A 16,119-nucleotide genomic window follows, 5' to 3' on the forward strand; every position below is an offset into this window, starting at 1 on the left:
ATAAAAAACTGAAAATAAAACTAATAAATGTGAAGTGTAAGTGCAATACTATAGTACCACCGTTACTGTGATACTGTAATCCTCCGGAGACCTTGTTTCCCTCTGTTTTTATATTTTATCGTGAAGTTTGAAACCGGAAGTCTTGTAGTAGACAGCAAACATGGCCGAGTACAGCCAGACTGGCCTTCTGGCGGCTCTGCTCGTCTTCACGGCTCTCACTGTCCGGGACGTCTACCTCGGCAGATCGAGTCTGCAGCGCGGACACCCTTCGGCCGACAGCCCCGAACTTTCCCGCGCGGACACTGAGCCCGGGAAACCCACCAAGTCCTCCCTGTACACCGGGCCGGTGCTCCGGTTCCAGTACTGGTGAGTTCGTTTGCACGAAGGCTAACAGGCTAACAGCTAACAGGCTAACAGCTCGTTTTATGAAGACCGGAACAAGCTGGGACATGAACTCCGTGTAACTGATAAAATATATTTTCTGTTCATTTTGGTTCTTAAAGTTTAGAAACGATATTTGATGTTGACAAACAGAAAAGATTAAACTCTTTAAACTGAGCTGAATGTTTGAATCAGAATACTGTAGATGCACTTCCTGTCAATCAATCAATTCATTAATCAATCAGCCAGATTTAAATGATTTGATATCTTCTCAGTTTAATTTATTTGAAGCTTTCGATAAAATTAAAGCAGAATACATGTGATGATAGAGTCTGAATCTACTGAGTGTGGGAGATAGAATCAGTTTATTTGGATCAATAATCAATTAAGTGTGCTTTTATTTTATTACATTTTTATTGACAGGATAGTGAAAGAGAGACAGGAAACAGGGAGAGAGAGTAAGGAGTGACAAGTAGTAAAGGCACCAGTGAAGTGTGTTTTAAACAGAATGTGATGATTTATTTGATTCGAATGTTGATTGACTCAGTTTCCTCTCTGTTTACTATGTCAGTTTCCTGTCAGTAAAAAAATCAGTTTTCTGACATGAACCAACACTTTAATGTTTGTGTTTATTTACTTTATTTTCCTCGAGACATTAAACCACCTCAGAGACACAGAGTCCTTCGGAGTTCCTCAGAGTCCTCAGTCCCCTCAGCATCTCTTTAGAAAACTCATGAACACATCTGTTTATGATGGGCTCACCTGACCTCACCTAACAGGTGTCCTCTCTCTGTATTTTCAGTATCTCCTGAGGTTACAGTAAACTGTTTCAGGACTACTCTCACACCATCAATAAGTTGTACCCGGACATCCGCATCGAGGGAGAAAACTACCCCCCGACCCCCTTCAACAGGTGAGCTGTGACATCACCACACTGATGTTTTTAGTCTGTTTGTCCGGGAAGGTTCCATCTCACTCGCTCCCCCTCCTTCCCTCCCCCCACAGGTGTGTGGGTAACCTGATCTCGTACCTGAAGCTCCTCTCCATCCTGCTGATCGTCAGCGGTCAGAACCCCTTCCTCCTCCTCGGCCTCCAGACTCCCAGAGCCTGGACCTGGAGTCAGGACAACAAGGTACCTGTTACTGCTGTTACCATGGCAACAGATGCTGCAGCTCACTGCCACAGCAACTGCTCTGACATCACATGACTGTGTTTACTCAGATCTTCTCCTGTATCATGGCGTTCTTCCTCTGCAACATGATGGAGACTCACTTCCTGTCGACCGGAGCCTTTGAGGTCACTCTGAATGGTGAGTCTGATTGGTCCAAAACATTGTGACATCAGTATGAACGGTGAGTCTGCATTGGTCCAATCATCCCCTCTGCATCATAGACGTCCCAGTGTGGTCGAAGCTTCAGTCAGGTTATGTCCCCAACATCCAGGAGATCTGTCAGATCAGTCGACACCCAGCTGAAGATGAACCAGGTGGATCACATGACCTTCTCCTCCACTTAGAGCTGCACTCACAGGTAAACACTCACAAGTAAACACACACAGGTAAACACACAGGTAAATGGCTGGACCACAGGTGTATCATTCATGGTCGTGTGACCTGGAATGTCGCCCACAGACAGAACTGCAGTGTTTCTATTGAGGAGGAGGAAACCAGTCGATGTTTTTTCTAATGAAAAACAGAGGATTCACATTTCTCCTTGTTTTTCAGAGCCATAGAAACTGTGGAATGAGAGTAATTACCTGGTTACCACGGTGATCTACCTGGTTACCATGGTTGCTGTTTAATACATGGTTAAATGTAATCCAGCTTCATGACATTAATAACCCAAACAGAACCACAACACTGATCTGACATCATGATACCTCAGGTTATGTGACCTCACCTGTCTGTCTCTCCCTCTCTCTCACCTGTCTCTCATCAGCCGTGCTATGTTCAGGTGGCCTGGATCAGTGGGAAGTTCAGCCGCTGGCATTCATGAAGGTCTGGCCCTAAAGCAGATTCTGCAGGGCCTGGCCGGATGTCCCCCGCCACAAAACGAGCGCTCCCGCTGCACCTGGTCACGGCTCAGCACTACTGTATCCACAATGCGCCTGTCAGCAGGTAGAGTTCACTGAGGACTCTGCTAGTTCTACCTGGTTTCTGCTGGTTCTGGTTTATTTATTCGGTATGAGATTGTTTTTGTCAGCAGGAACATTTTTAAGTTACGGTACTGTTGTTACCCTCATACTAATTAGCTGCCGTCTGGACTGGAAGCACCAGGCAGGAAACAGAAATAAACAGAAACTAAGTGAATAATTAAAATACGGTCACTGTCTGTTATTTTTTAATTCATGTCTTTGCTCAATCTGTAAAATGTCTGAAATAAAAAAAATTAAAGTGTCATTTTGTGACTTTAAATTCAACATGAAACCAACTCCAGACTTTTAATGTGAAAACAGGAAATGATCTGCTTTTAAAAACTGATTAAAATAATTAAAGTTAGATCCAAATGATGTCATGTCTAATTTGACTACAGTTAATCATGACCTCAAACCTTAAATATAATTTAATATTATAGAAACATATATTGTGCTTATTTTTGCTTTAGCTCAGATATTTTTCTCTTCATCTTAAATCCCCTGAAATATCCACGAGTAAATAATCAATAATCAAGTTTGGAGAAAAACAAACAGTGAAACTGGTGATTTTCATTAGTTTGATTTAGATTTTATCAACCAGGAAACTGGTGAACATTTTTTCCAACAGTTTGTTTCTAAGCAGGAAACAAACAAAGCTGTAAAATTAAAATGAATCAACATTTTCCTCTAACGAGTCTGATGTCACATTATTTCAGCGCCGAGTCTGTGTAGTGTTTTTAGAAATAAAAGATGATTGAACTCAGTTTCATGTTTGTTTTTAGATTTTGAGAGTATTTCATGTTTCACAGGCAGAGTCACAGCAGATTACACTAGAAAGATTTTCCACTGATAAAATACTTCAGATAAAAACTCTGACACCAATTAGTAATTTTATTATTGTTAATATTATTGTTATTGTTGTTGTTATAAACAGAGAGTTCTGTGAACAGAATAAAATACAACAGAACATGTGGCCCCAGACACTCACACACACAAGAAGAGGAAAAAGAAAAAACACACATCAGGCTGCTGTTGAGTGAAAGTGCTATGCTTTAGTCCACAGTCTATGGCAGGTTGGCTGGGCGAGTCACCCAGTTCCTCTGGCCTTGTTCAAGTCAGCAAGAAATGGCTCAATATAGATGAGAATTTCTTTATTAAGTTGCTTCTCAAAAGTATGAGTTTTTCCATCTGTATGAGCGATGTCACGTCAGCCAGAATTTATTAAAACACATAATCAGAATGTCTAATTAATGAAAACTGCTGCTGACTCTGACCACGCGCGGAGAGGCTGCAGGGGGCGCGAGGCTCCTCTAACTCTGTTACCAACTTCCGTCAGAGGAGAAGAAGAAGAAACTCCGGAAGCAGGCGGTGTTAGCAGTTAGTGTTAGCATCAGCTGTTCGGCGGCAATTAATCGGTCAAGTGTTCATTACTCTTGGGTTCTTATGTTTGGAACTGCACACTTTAAAACAGCCCTAACCCTAGCCCTAGCTACACCTGCGACCTGCCGCCTGCTACCAAGACAGGAAACACTCTGACGGTGAGATTAACAAGCTAAGGAGCTAACTGCTAACTGCCGCCGGTGTTGTTCTTTCAAACTCTGAGACTTTGACCACCTGTCACGGCTCAGAACACCTTTTAACAAGGTAAACAAAAGTTAATCAGAGAGCCGCGCGACAGGAAACAGCATTTAAAGGCTACAGATTTTATCACAGCATCTGCTACAGCTTGCTGCTAGCTAACAGAAGCTAACTGATGCTAACAGTGTGATGAACTCAGAACTGCATTTAACAATTACTAATAATAATCTGTCTGGTCTGAGAGAATCTGAGTGTGAATTAATCTGATTAGATTACAGTAGTTTGATGTGGTCTGATGAGCCTCTCATTGTGCCTTTGTGTCTCTGTTTCCTGTTCTCAGAGTCCTCGGTCCTCTGTGTCTCTGATGATATGAGCAGCTCTGTGAGTTGAATTTGTTGTCTTCTCTCTGACAGTTTGTAGTTTGATCTGAAGCATCTTAACCTTCATTCGCTCTTCATCACTTCATCAGTTCACCTGGAATAAACTCTGATCTCAGGTCAGAACCAACAGTAAAGTTGAATCATTGGCAGAGATGAGTTTCATCAATAATTTCATCAGTCCAGTGCTTCATCAATAATCCTATAAATTCTGTTTAAAGCAGCGCAAAGAAAACCAGAATGCATTCAGGAAAGGATTCATTAATTCTACTTTATCATTATTATTATTGTTGTTGCTGATGTTGTTATTATTATTTATTAATCAGTAATTGTCCATCAGTGTTTTTATTTGACAAGGTTGTCGTACAAAGATAATCATGATGTCAGATCTGACCTGAGATCAGTGTCACCTCATCAATCTGTTACATCGTCATGACTCATTATCTTTGCTGTGATTGGTCGACTGGTCTGTGCCACCAGGAGGTTTAAACTATTGATTCTAGATTTTTATTTATAACCTGTCACAGAGTAAATATTGATCAGGCTGCAAATCTTTCATCAAAACAAAAATCACCAGTTTACCAGGTGACCAATCAATGGCCATGAAATCACCTATGTACTTACTTAAAGTGATGAACAGGTATCTGTTCAGGTGGAGGAAGCCCTGCCCACAACTGTGATGTAATCTGTGTCTGTGTGTGTGTGTTCAGGCTCAGAGGAAGAGGAGGACTACAGGAAGTCCTCTGGTTTCCAGACCCAGCAACAAGACCAACAGAGCAGGCAACGTTAGGAGGACGGCTAATGCTAACAGAGCAGCTAACGCTAACAGAGCAACTAACAGGACGGCTAACGTTAGCAGAACAACTGATGGGGACCCTGCCCCCCCCACAGAGACCATCGACGTGATGGACAACACTGAGGACAGTCAGTACAGATCAATTCTCTTTTCTTATTAATTAGTGTTGTCAGGGTGAACCAGTAATCAATAATTATCAGAAATTGATTCATTGATCTGATCAGTGATCAATAACACTGGGAAATATTTTGATATAATAATAAACTGATCCAGGAACAGCTTTATCCAGGGATTTTTATCACATAATCAATACCTGCTGTGTTCATGTGATCAATACCTGCTGTGCTCAGGTGTGGAGGAGGTGGTGGATCTGACCTGTGAAGGATCAGAAGCTCCGGTGGTCGACCTCACAAACAACGACTCCGTTCTGGTAACAACCGACAGATGCTGGTTAAAGTAGAAACTAAAGTAAAGTGTCAGTAAAGTCTTGATCGAGCTGATCTGAGTCTGTGAACTCTACTGGAGCCGTGAACATGATTCTACTGAAACATGTTCAAAGAGTCTGTTTAACATGTCGCTCCTGAACCTCCCACAGGTGTTCAGCTCATGGGTCAGTTAATCTGTGTGTGGTGTGTGTGTGTGTGTGTGTGTTCAGAGTGAAACGTTGTTGACGTAAACACTGATTATTCTTCTCTTGTCTCTCTGCTGTGATCCAGCTCGTGGATGAAGGTAAAACCTGTTTCACTTTCACTCCACCTGTTGTTATAAAGTTTCATTAAAGGGACAGTCCAACATTTGTGTGGGTGTTCTCTATCAGGTCCTCAGAACAGAAGAGTCCCCACAGGAGAGAGTTACATCGTCAGCAGTGATCGAAGATGAGGACATGCCCCCTGTCCTCAACGCCGCTGTGATGTCATCAGTACACACCTCCAGGTATTAGACTGACCCATTGTGACATTCTATTGGAACCAGATCATAGACTGATCCCTGTTGAAAATAGAGTTCAGTTTTCTTCCATTACTTTCTGGTGTCACAGTACAATCAGTCGAGTGTAAATAGAGTAGAATTACAGTAGAATCGCAGTGTAAAAAGACAGTAGAATCAGTAGAGTCTCCCTCTGTGTGTTTCAGGTCGACCCCGGGGACGATCAGCTGTCCCGTCTGTCTGGACTCGTACTCTGAGGTGAGACTGAAGCTCTGTCTACAGGAGAAACCTGGTCTGAGGTCTGAGTTGCTCCTGATGTTCAGATTATCTGTTAATGTGATGGGTTCACAGATCTGGTCTTAAACCTCCTGAACCACTCATCTGACCCACATTAACATCGGACATGTTTGATTTTTAGGGTCAGGGTTGAGTCCTCAGTCTCTCAGCGTCTCTGGTACTGAACAGCTGATGCTGTTGCCAAGCAAGAGTAAATGCTCTAGCCCAGTGTTTCCCAACCTTTTTGTGACGCGGCGTTGCCTCACTCGCAGCATGACTATGTACTTTTGTATTTAGCGCGATACTGCCTCTAGTGGAAGAGCATGTAATTGTTCTGCCTGTCACTACATGCCGCTCACTTAGAGTACCAATCAGGTGAAATTGGATAATCTTCCACAGCACACCTGATGATTTCTCACAGCACACTTATGTGCCGCAGCACACTGGTTGGGAAAGACTGCTCTAGCCCTTCAGGGTTAAGTTAGGCAAATGTTAGTTAACGTTAGCTAGCATACAATTGTTGTTAAAATCTCACCTTATTTAGTGTTTAATGAGCCATTGTTTTAAATCTGAGGAGCAGCCGGAGCTCGGCTAAGGCACCTGTTACACACCTGAGCACATAGAATACTGTGTTCTGATTGGCTGGCAGAATCCTGCGCTCTGATTGGTTTTCATTTCTCTACAGATTGTCGACAGCGGCCGATTGGTTGTTTCCACTAAATGTGGTCACGTGTTCTGCAGTCAGTGTCTGAGAGATGCTCTGACATCATCACACACCTGTCCTACCTGCAGGAAGAGACTCACCCACCGCCAGTACCACCCCCTCTACATCTGACATCACTCTGACATCACCACACACACCTTAGCTGCTGTTGGACAACATATTTCCAATGACATCATCAGTGACATCATCAGATGTTTTTTGCTGCTGATTTTATTTTGTCAGGAAACATTCAATCAGTTGATTTATTATTGATTGGTAATTGATCAGTCAGAGCTGATTGATAACTGATAGTTTTCATTCCTCAGTTGTCAGCTCAGATTTCTGTTTCAGTTTTTTTAATGTTTATTTTCTCATGTGAAAAAGTAGAAATAAATTCTATTGACCTCTGTGAAAACAGTTTGTTTTCTAGTTTTGATTCGTTGAAACGTCGATAGAGGAACCAATCAGAGACCAGGACACTCAGAGACCTCGGGCCACACAGGTAACTAATGTCAGTCCAGTACATCAGAACTCAGCTCTTCTACCACAGTAAAAGTACTCTGTACCACAGAGTAGAAATACTCTGTTAAATCCTTCATTTAAACTTTATTGGAAGGTTTATCATCAAAACAAAGTTGAAGTATCAGAAGTAAAAGTACTTGTTTTGCAGATTAATATTTATAAATGTTGAATGAATCACTTTAATGTTGGAGCTGCTTTAATTACCTTACACAGTTGTGTTCAAAATAATAGCAGTGTTTTTTAGAACATGAGTAAAGCTCAAAATCCTTATATTTTTTATTTCCATTCATTGGGAACACTGCACATTATTTTACATCAAAACATGAAGAAAAATGTAACAATATTTTAATTACAGAAGATGAAGGAAAAAGTTATATTGGTTTGTTCAAAAAAATAGCAGTGTCTGCATTTTTCATTACAAACTCAATTATTTACTCAATAAACTGAAAAAAACGTTAAGATTTAGCATTCCTGTGAATCACTAAACTAATATTTAGTTGTATAACCACTGTTTTTGACAACTGCTTCATATCTGTGCTGCATGGAGTCGACCAACTTCTGGCACCTGTTAACAGGTATTCCAGCCCAGGATGATTTGACAACCTTCCTCAATTCCTCTGCATTTCCTGGTTTTGCCTCAGAAACTGCATTTTTGATGTCACCCCACAAGTTTTAGATTAGCCTCACACAAGTGTCTTCTAATTGTCACAGTACTCACAGATAACTTCAGACCGTCTTTGATCTCCCTGGAGCTGGTCATTGGCTGAGCCTTTGCCATTCTGGCTATCGTTCGATCCATTCGAATGGTAGTCTTCCGTTTTCTTCCACGTCTCTCTGGTTTTGCTTTCCATTTTAAAGCATTGGAAATCATTTTAGCTGAGCAGCCTATCATTTTCTGCACTTCTTTATATGTTTTCCCCTCTCCAATAATGTTTTAATTAAAGTACACTGTTAACCCTAACCCTATCCCTGTTTTCAGAGAGAATTGCATGTACAACATGTGCTGGCTTCATCCTTAAATAGGGCCCACCTGAATGACACCTGTTTCTTCAGATAATGAATGACCTCACTGATTGAACTCCACACTGCTATTATTTTGAACAAGTCCCTTTCAATTAATTATTCAATTACACAGACTCAGGAGCATGCATATCATGAATGTTGGGTCTGTTGGTTTCTCTGACTCTACTACACCTACTGGTAAATTATTTGCCATGTAATAATATAATTTCTACCAAAAACAGTGATTGATCTAGTTAGTCATGTTGGACTGCTATTATTTTGAACACAACTGTGCTTCTGAATGATCTGTAATCATTATTATTATAGATTGTATTTTAGTAATCATCCGAAACCAGTAAATACAGATGTCTGATACATGCAGAGCAGCAGAAAATGAAAATACTCAAAGCACCTCAACAGTGTAGCGAACAGCAGTTTTGTGGTTCTTGGTTCCATCCTTGTTGGAGCAGGAGAACACATTTATACTGTCAGGTTTCTATTTGAAACTTTAAAAACTTTATTTTCCAGCAGAAGCAACAACATCCGTTTACTACAGTCTACTGTACTTCAGTTTAATTTGGAGGTATTTGCACTTTAATTGAGTATTTCTATTTCATGCTGCTGCACATTTACCTGACAGTTTTAATGCTGCTCTTTGTTTCATCAGAGTCTCAACATGAGTTTAAAATAGACTGAAGCTTATTGTCTCTTCTCAGTTGTGAGACAGTGAAATGCAGTTTAACCAGAACAACAAGAAGCAGTAAAGTCAGAGACACAGTATCTCTGTGTGGAGATATTGTGTCTGATGCAGTGAGGGGGATGAATATGTGTGATTTAAACACCATGAACAGAAGTGAGATAACAATCCTCTAGTGCAGTGAGATCATTTTAACCTGCTGTAATAAAAATCATCGGGTTTATCAGGATTGGTGATAAATTGAGTGAGTATTTCTGCTCTATGGTACTTTTACTGTGGTAAAGTATCCAATTACTTCATCTACCTCTGCTGCTACTCAGCTTGTTTTCTTGTTGAGTGATGTCATGATGTCACACCTGAACAACTTCTAGAACTTCAGGAAAAAATAAAAAAATAAAAAATAAATAAAAGGTCCAGATCAGATCAGATTGAGAATTACAGTGAGTGAAATGATCTGAAGAGTTTCAATGTGTTAGAACGAGAAACAACAACAAAACAAATACACAGTCGACAGAAGGATGAACGTAAAGAGGGACAAATCACTGCTTAGAGAAATTCAGCTTCATTAAAGAACTGAACATCATTAAAATCTGTTAGTTTCTGTCTCTCAACATACATTTTGATTTATTTCACATCATTAAAAATACAAGAGTTACAGAAAATAACTTTAAAAAACAATTTAAAAAAAATCTCAAATTACTCTATTTATTATTATTATTATTATTATTATTATATTGATCATGAAATATTTGGGGAAAAATCTGGGGAAAAACATTTTTTTGGGGAAAAAATGGTGTGGCTGCATTAGACAGACACAAATAAATACAATTTTTTTTTGTTTGTTTATTGTTTACAAGAAAAACTAACAAAACTAAATTCTTGACAGTTTCAATATGTCAGTTCTCAACATTGTCATTATCAAAGTCAACAAATAACAGAGAATGTGTTCAAAACTGAACAAAAAATAAATAAACAATCATATCATCAAATTAATATTTAGTAGTCCTGCCATTAACAGTAGATCTCTAATCCTGGCTGGCATGTTCCCCATGAGCCTTTCACACTGTTGAGGGGTAATCTTTTCCCATTCTTCATGAATTACTGCTTTTAATTCTTCTAATTTCTTTGGTTTATGCTTTGAAACAGACCTTTTGATAATCCACCACAGATTTTCAATGGGGTTCATGTCCGGGGATTGAGCTGGCCACTCTAAGACCTGGAAACGGTGCTCCTGCAGCCAAGTTCTCCTGGCCCTCGATGTGTGGTAAGGGACATTATCTTTTTGAAACATCCAGTTTTGACCTTGATGGAACAGTGCATGTGCAGAAGGGAGCATGTAGGTTTTGAGAATGGTACAATACTTGGCAGAGTTCAATTTGCCATCACACACAGTGAGATGACCAATGCCAGCAGCACTCATGCATCCCCAAACCATGATACTGCCTCCACCATGCTTGACAGTAGGTACTATACATGCTGGAGATAATGCTTCACCTGGCCTTCTGCGTACCCTCACATTATCAGGATAAAGCTGGAAGCTGGACTCATCTGACCACAGAATCTTCTTCCAGCTCCTGGCTGTCCAGTTCTTGTGTGCTTGGGCTCAACGATGCTGAGCTAACTTCTGTCTATCACTGATCAGGGGCTTCTTGACAACCTTGTAGGACCTTAAGCCCTGATCTAAAAGTTGGACCACGTACAGTGGAACACTGGACACCAGTTTGGTTTGACCACTGCTGCTAAAGCTCCTGTGATATCATTCAGTGGTTTTCCCTGCACATGCGAATCAAGATGCGGTCATTTCTTGCTGAATAAACCCTTGGACGCCCAGATCTTGGTTTGCTGTTGGTTCGTCTGTATTTCTGCAGAGTGTATTCAACTGCTGAAGGACTGCATCTGCACTTCCTGGCTATGCTGTAGAATCTGTATCTTGAGGCGTGTTTCCTGCATTAGGTTCCTTGTTTTAGCCATTTTTATCTCTGACGAACTTTCAAATGTGCTGGCTTTATATAGACACGAAACATGGCAACAAAAATTGTCTCTTTTAATAAAAAGCACAACCTTCATTAGTGGATCACTGGTACCAAAATGACCTAATACTCAAAATTTCTTATGTATTTTTATGGAACCAGTCAAAAAAAAAAAGATAAAACAGTGAAGGACAAAGAGACAAAGTTATGTTTTCTATTGTAAATCTATTTTAGATTTTGTGTCATCTCACCAGAGAATGAAACCACAAAGCAAACTTCAGGTTTACACTTTGTTCTTTGTGAGATGATGCAGTGCTGCCTCCCTCAGTCTGAACCAACACACTGCAGCTGTTATCTCAGGGTTGACTCCTTCATTCGATTGTTTTGACAGTTTAAAGACTTTCCTCGTGGTAACTCTGCATTTAACATTGCTATGAACTGTGGGTAATTCCCCAGACTCAGTCTGCAGAAAAAAACATGTTTCTGAAGACAGTCATCAAACAGCTGATGGAGTGACAGAGCAACAAATGTCAGAGACTGGGCCCATCTATCAGCTGAACCTGCACCTGCTGAAGCCTACACCTCCTGAAGCTGAAGTCTCCACCTTCTGAAACCTCCATCTGCTGAAGCCTTCACCTTCTGAAACCTTCACCTGCTGAAGCCTCCACCTCCAGAAGCTGAAGCCTCCACCTGCTCTAACACATCTCCTACTTCAGTTCTGAATCTGATCCAGATTCAATCTGACCCAGAATGAGTCGGTTCAGGTTAAAACTGTTCAGACTTTTAACTTCTGTAAATTCCTTTAAACATAATTTTTCTGTTGTTTTACGTTTATTGACCATTAAAGCTCTGATTCTGTTTTAATAACATTTTTATTTGATCACATTTTATTGTGTTTTATTGTTTTCAGAAGTAAAACTTTTGGAACAGTGATTGTTTTCAGTTTAACTTCAGAGGCAGCATTTTATCATCAGAGCAGAGATTGTGTTTATTGCTTTGTGTATTTGATGTTTTCAGACAGAATGACTCTATAAATGTAGAGCTCATTTTTCTGCTGTTTTGTTTTTGCTCGCCAGCTTTTAATTTCTGTGTTTTTGTGAGTCTGTTGTTGTGCAGACTTGTGACAGAGCGACTTGTTTTTCTGCTGTTATATTTGTGTCAGAGTCACTCTGTGTCACTCATCGTCCTGACAGTTTTCACTCAGTCAGCGATATTTCAGAGCAGACAGAATGTTGATCCAGAGATTAAAGCCTGAACAAAGGTCTGCAGCAGCCGTCACAACAACAAAAGGTCACATAGTTTCAGATGACAACATAGAACCCGTCCCCTATATGACAACAGCATGCCAACGCCAAACATCACAACCGCAGAGAACCTGAACACGGACACATCAGCAGCCAATCAGACAACAGAAAACCCACAATCAACCTTCTCTCAGACACTTTCAGACCATTTCATCTGATTTTGTGGTTTAATTAGAGTTTTCATCAGGATGGTTGGCAGGACTCTTCTGCTCATTTGTATGGCCGTTTTCGTCTGTGCAGGTAAGACAGGACAGGTGTATGAACAGGGTTTAGTCCAGGTCAGACCTGACTGGTTCTGCAGATCTTGTTCAAACAGGTTTGAGCTTAGGTGAGTTTCTTGTCAAAGTGGTGTTTACTCAGGTGACTGGGTGTCATGGGTCAATGTTGAAGATATTAACAACCTGAGTTTAGATGAATAGTCAGAGTTAAGACTGGATTTAACAGACTGGATAATAACCCTAATGAATGACTGTGTCTTTTTCAGATGCTCAGGATCAATCCAGACTCTACAGGAGGGTAAGAAACAAACATCAAACTCCTTTCTACAGTTTGAACAAGTTGTACCAAAAAACAAAATTAAAGCAAATATAACCTTGATATTAATTTTGAATTTCTAACCCAAACATGTTTCATTCAACAAATTAAAGTTTGACCTGGCTCAGAGTGATTTCTGTTATCTCTGGTTTGAGTTCTGGACTCTGGATCAAATAAAAACCTGAATGAGGATCTCAGACCACATTCAGGCTCATCTGGAACTCAAAGCTCAAAGGTGATCTGTAAAATCAGGTGTACAAAGGCTTAAACAGGACCGATGTGGTCTGAACTCTGGGTCCTGGTCTGAAACTTGGCAGCTGATCTCTGTTCAGTCTGTAGTCCATCAGCAGAGATTTACTGAGACAGCTGAAGAAGCAAAATCTGTAAAATGTTTAAAATCAAACTGAACAAGTTTCATGATTTGAATTTGAACTGAGGCAGAAATATGATGATGAGGAAACGTGAACATTTATAACAGCTGCTACAACTGATTCATCATCAGATAATCCTAACCCCAGTCCAGATCAGATAATCCTAACCCCAACCTAGATCTGCTAATCCTAATTTTAGTCTGAGCTCCCGAACCCCTTCTGATTGACCCTAAATCTGTTCAGTGTGTAGTCTGGATTCAGGTCTGACATGTAACCTTAGAGAAGAAGAGTTGAAGCCTTTGTGTTGTTGTTGTGTTTATTTTTGCTGCAGCCTTCCTGTGTAGGGATGAGCGTGACTCAGGCGTGTCCTCTGAATTATTCGCCGGTGTGTGGCAGTGATGGCATCACCTACCCCAACGAATGTTCACTGTGTGTCCACAGACTGTGAGTCAATGACTGTTAAACAAGAAAAGTATTTCTATCTTAAGTTTTACTCTGTCAGTTTACTCTGATGGTTTCATTTGGTAAAGATCAAGAATGTTTTTAATCTGTTTTGTTTTAGGCACCTAAACTGTGGAACAATCTGCCACCCACACTTTGCACTGTTGACTCGGTGGTATTTTTTAAAAGGCAGCTAAAAACATATTTGCTTAGAGAACCATTTGAGTAGTGCTTTGTGTGTATGTTTATGCCTATTAATATCTCCTGTATTGTTTTTATGGTATGGTTTTTAAATGTTCCTACTGTAAAGCACTTTGTGACTGCTCTGTCTTGAAAAGTGCTATACAAATAAACTTTACTTACTTACTAGGCTCAGTAGTTGTGGAGTCCAATTAAATTTTTAATTACATTTATGTAGCCCCAAATCACAACAGAAGTTATGTAAATGCACTTTTCATGCAGAGCAGGTCTAGACCGTACTCTTTAGATAGTTGTGGAATTGTGGTGTTGAGGGGTCAGTTATTTAGCAGCCTAATACAGGAAATACTCAAGTACCTGTACTATTAGTAAGTACCTTTAAATGAGTAAATATACTGGTCTCCTCTGGGTGGTTCAGTCAGCAGATCAAATCCAGGTCCAAAGTCTATCAGGGGCTGGGTCAGACTAAGACATGGCCATTTAAACCATTGAATTCAGTTTCTACTGGATGTGACACCATTTCAACCTTTCACTGGTGTCGGACATTTAACTCCAGGTTTTATTAAAGTTCCACACAGATGATTCCTGAACCTAAAGTCTCTGTGAGAACCAGACTTGATCTCTCTGATCAAGACTGAAATCTCTCAACAAATACTAGATTACGAAATCTGAAATGTGGTTCAGACATTCATGGTCCCTCCAGTATTAATCACTCTAACTTTGGCGATCCTCTGACTTTTAATCCTGTTCTATTATCAGGTCAAGATTTTAATCTGTATAATACCAACAAAACTAATGATCTTCCATCAGTGTTTGTTGTTCTTTATGTTTAGTGCTAATTAAGAAATGTTGGAATAAATCCTGAAATCAGATGTTTCTGTTTTGAAACTTTGATGCTGAAATATGAGTTAGATCATCTTGGAGCTCCTCTAACAGAAATGTCCATCACTTCTCGTCAACGATACTAATTAATATGAGTTAGCATGTCGCAATCCAACTCACAAGGTTAGGGTCAGAGGTTAAATCAAATTGTTACATCATCAAAAAAAAAAAAAAAAAAACACTTTCTCTTAAAGTAATTTTGGCTGATTATTTATTATTTTTGTTCAGGGAGAAAAATGCTGACATTTTGATTGTGAAGGAAGGACCCTGCTGAAGATGATATCATCACACTGCTCCCTAACCAATGACATCATCACCTGGCTTCTATTTTGAATGTAGTTGTTAGCTGTAGCACACCCACACATGGCTACTCATAACTCAAAAACATTAATTGTACAACAGTTTGTTTTATATTTTCATATCTCTGTACAGACATTTTTCATTGAAATATTTGATCAATAAATACTTTCCTTCCTGTCCTGTTGAATTTTATCACTTTTTTAAAATCAGAAATCTCTGATTCATTGGGTGGGCGGGTGGGAGGGGTTAGATTAGGTAGAAAGGTTAAAAACCTGTTGGTGGCGTTGACACAAGTCTGGTAATTAATATTTATCTCATGTAAAGTAATGGTGAAACTAACCCTAACCCCACACATTTATTCCTCTGCATTGTAGCTTTTTAATTAATCAGTGTTTGAAGGTTTTCTTATATTTTCTGTAGGTTTTACTTCCCCAATTAAAATTTTGTATATATGTTTATATACATGTTTATATATTTTTTATACCTTTATTATGAAGTGGTATTTTTGCTCTACATTAGCAGTTGTTAATATTCCTAGATCTTGTGTCCTTGTGTTTCTGATATTTAGTGACTGTGGTAATTTCATGAAACATTTTGTTGTATACTGTATACTTTTTTAAGACGCACGTGGTGGGTCATTTGTGTGTCTACTTCTCATTGGATAAATTACTTCCTGTGGTGTATTTAAAGGCTGTCTGTTTAGCTGTGTAGAAGGGACATAATGAACTTT

At 39.8% G+C, this 16,119-nt stretch overlaps 3 protein-coding genes across 3 annotated transcripts; all 3 read left to right on the top strand.

Moving 5' to 3' along the window:
- Positions 1-127: 127 nt before the first annotated feature.
- Positions 128-1,904, top strand: selenot2 (selenoprotein T, 2). The gene is given in 6 exon segments (XM_018689124.2): positions 128-366; positions 1,184-1,294; positions 1,387-1,513; positions 1,603-1,690; positions 1,774-1,838; positions 1,840-1,904. Coding segments are annotated over 6 exon segments (654 nt in total). The 5' UTR covers positions 128-160; the 3' UTR covers positions 1,897-1,904.
- A 1,925-nt stretch (positions 1,905-3,829) lies between these two features.
- Positions 3,830-7,585, top strand: rnf4 (ring finger protein 4). Its single transcript, XM_018689130.2, is given in 9 exon segments — positions 3,830-4,052; positions 4,433-4,473; positions 5,180-5,393; positions 5,616-5,695; positions 5,982-5,994; positions 6,083-6,135; positions 6,137-6,198; positions 6,396-6,447; positions 7,151-7,585. Coding segments are annotated over 8 exon segments (636 nt in total). The 5' UTR covers positions 3,830-4,052; positions 4,433-4,461; the 3' UTR covers positions 7,301-7,585.
- A 4,629-nt stretch (positions 7,586-12,214) lies between these two features.
- Positions 12,215-15,560, top strand: LOC108891806 (probable pancreatic secretory proteinase inhibitor). The gene is made up of 4 exons (XM_018689131.2): positions 12,215-12,903; positions 13,148-13,179; positions 13,900-14,012; positions 15,318-15,560. Exons 1-4 carry the CDS (start codon positions 12,852-12,854, stop codon positions 15,361-15,363), a joined length of 243 nt encoding a protein of 80 aa, XP_018544647.1. The 5' UTR covers positions 12,215-12,851; the 3' UTR covers positions 15,364-15,560.
- The last annotated feature ends 559 nt before the right edge of the window (positions 15,561-16,119 follow it).

This window comes from Lates calcarifer, unplaced genomic scaffold (genome assembly GCF_001640805.2).
Source record: "Lates calcarifer isolate ASB-BC8 unplaced genomic scaffold, TLL_Latcal_v3 _unitig_2026_quiver_651, whole genome shotgun sequence".
NCBI classification, from domain to species: Eukaryota; Metazoa; Chordata; class Actinopteri; family Centropomidae; genus Lates; species Lates calcarifer.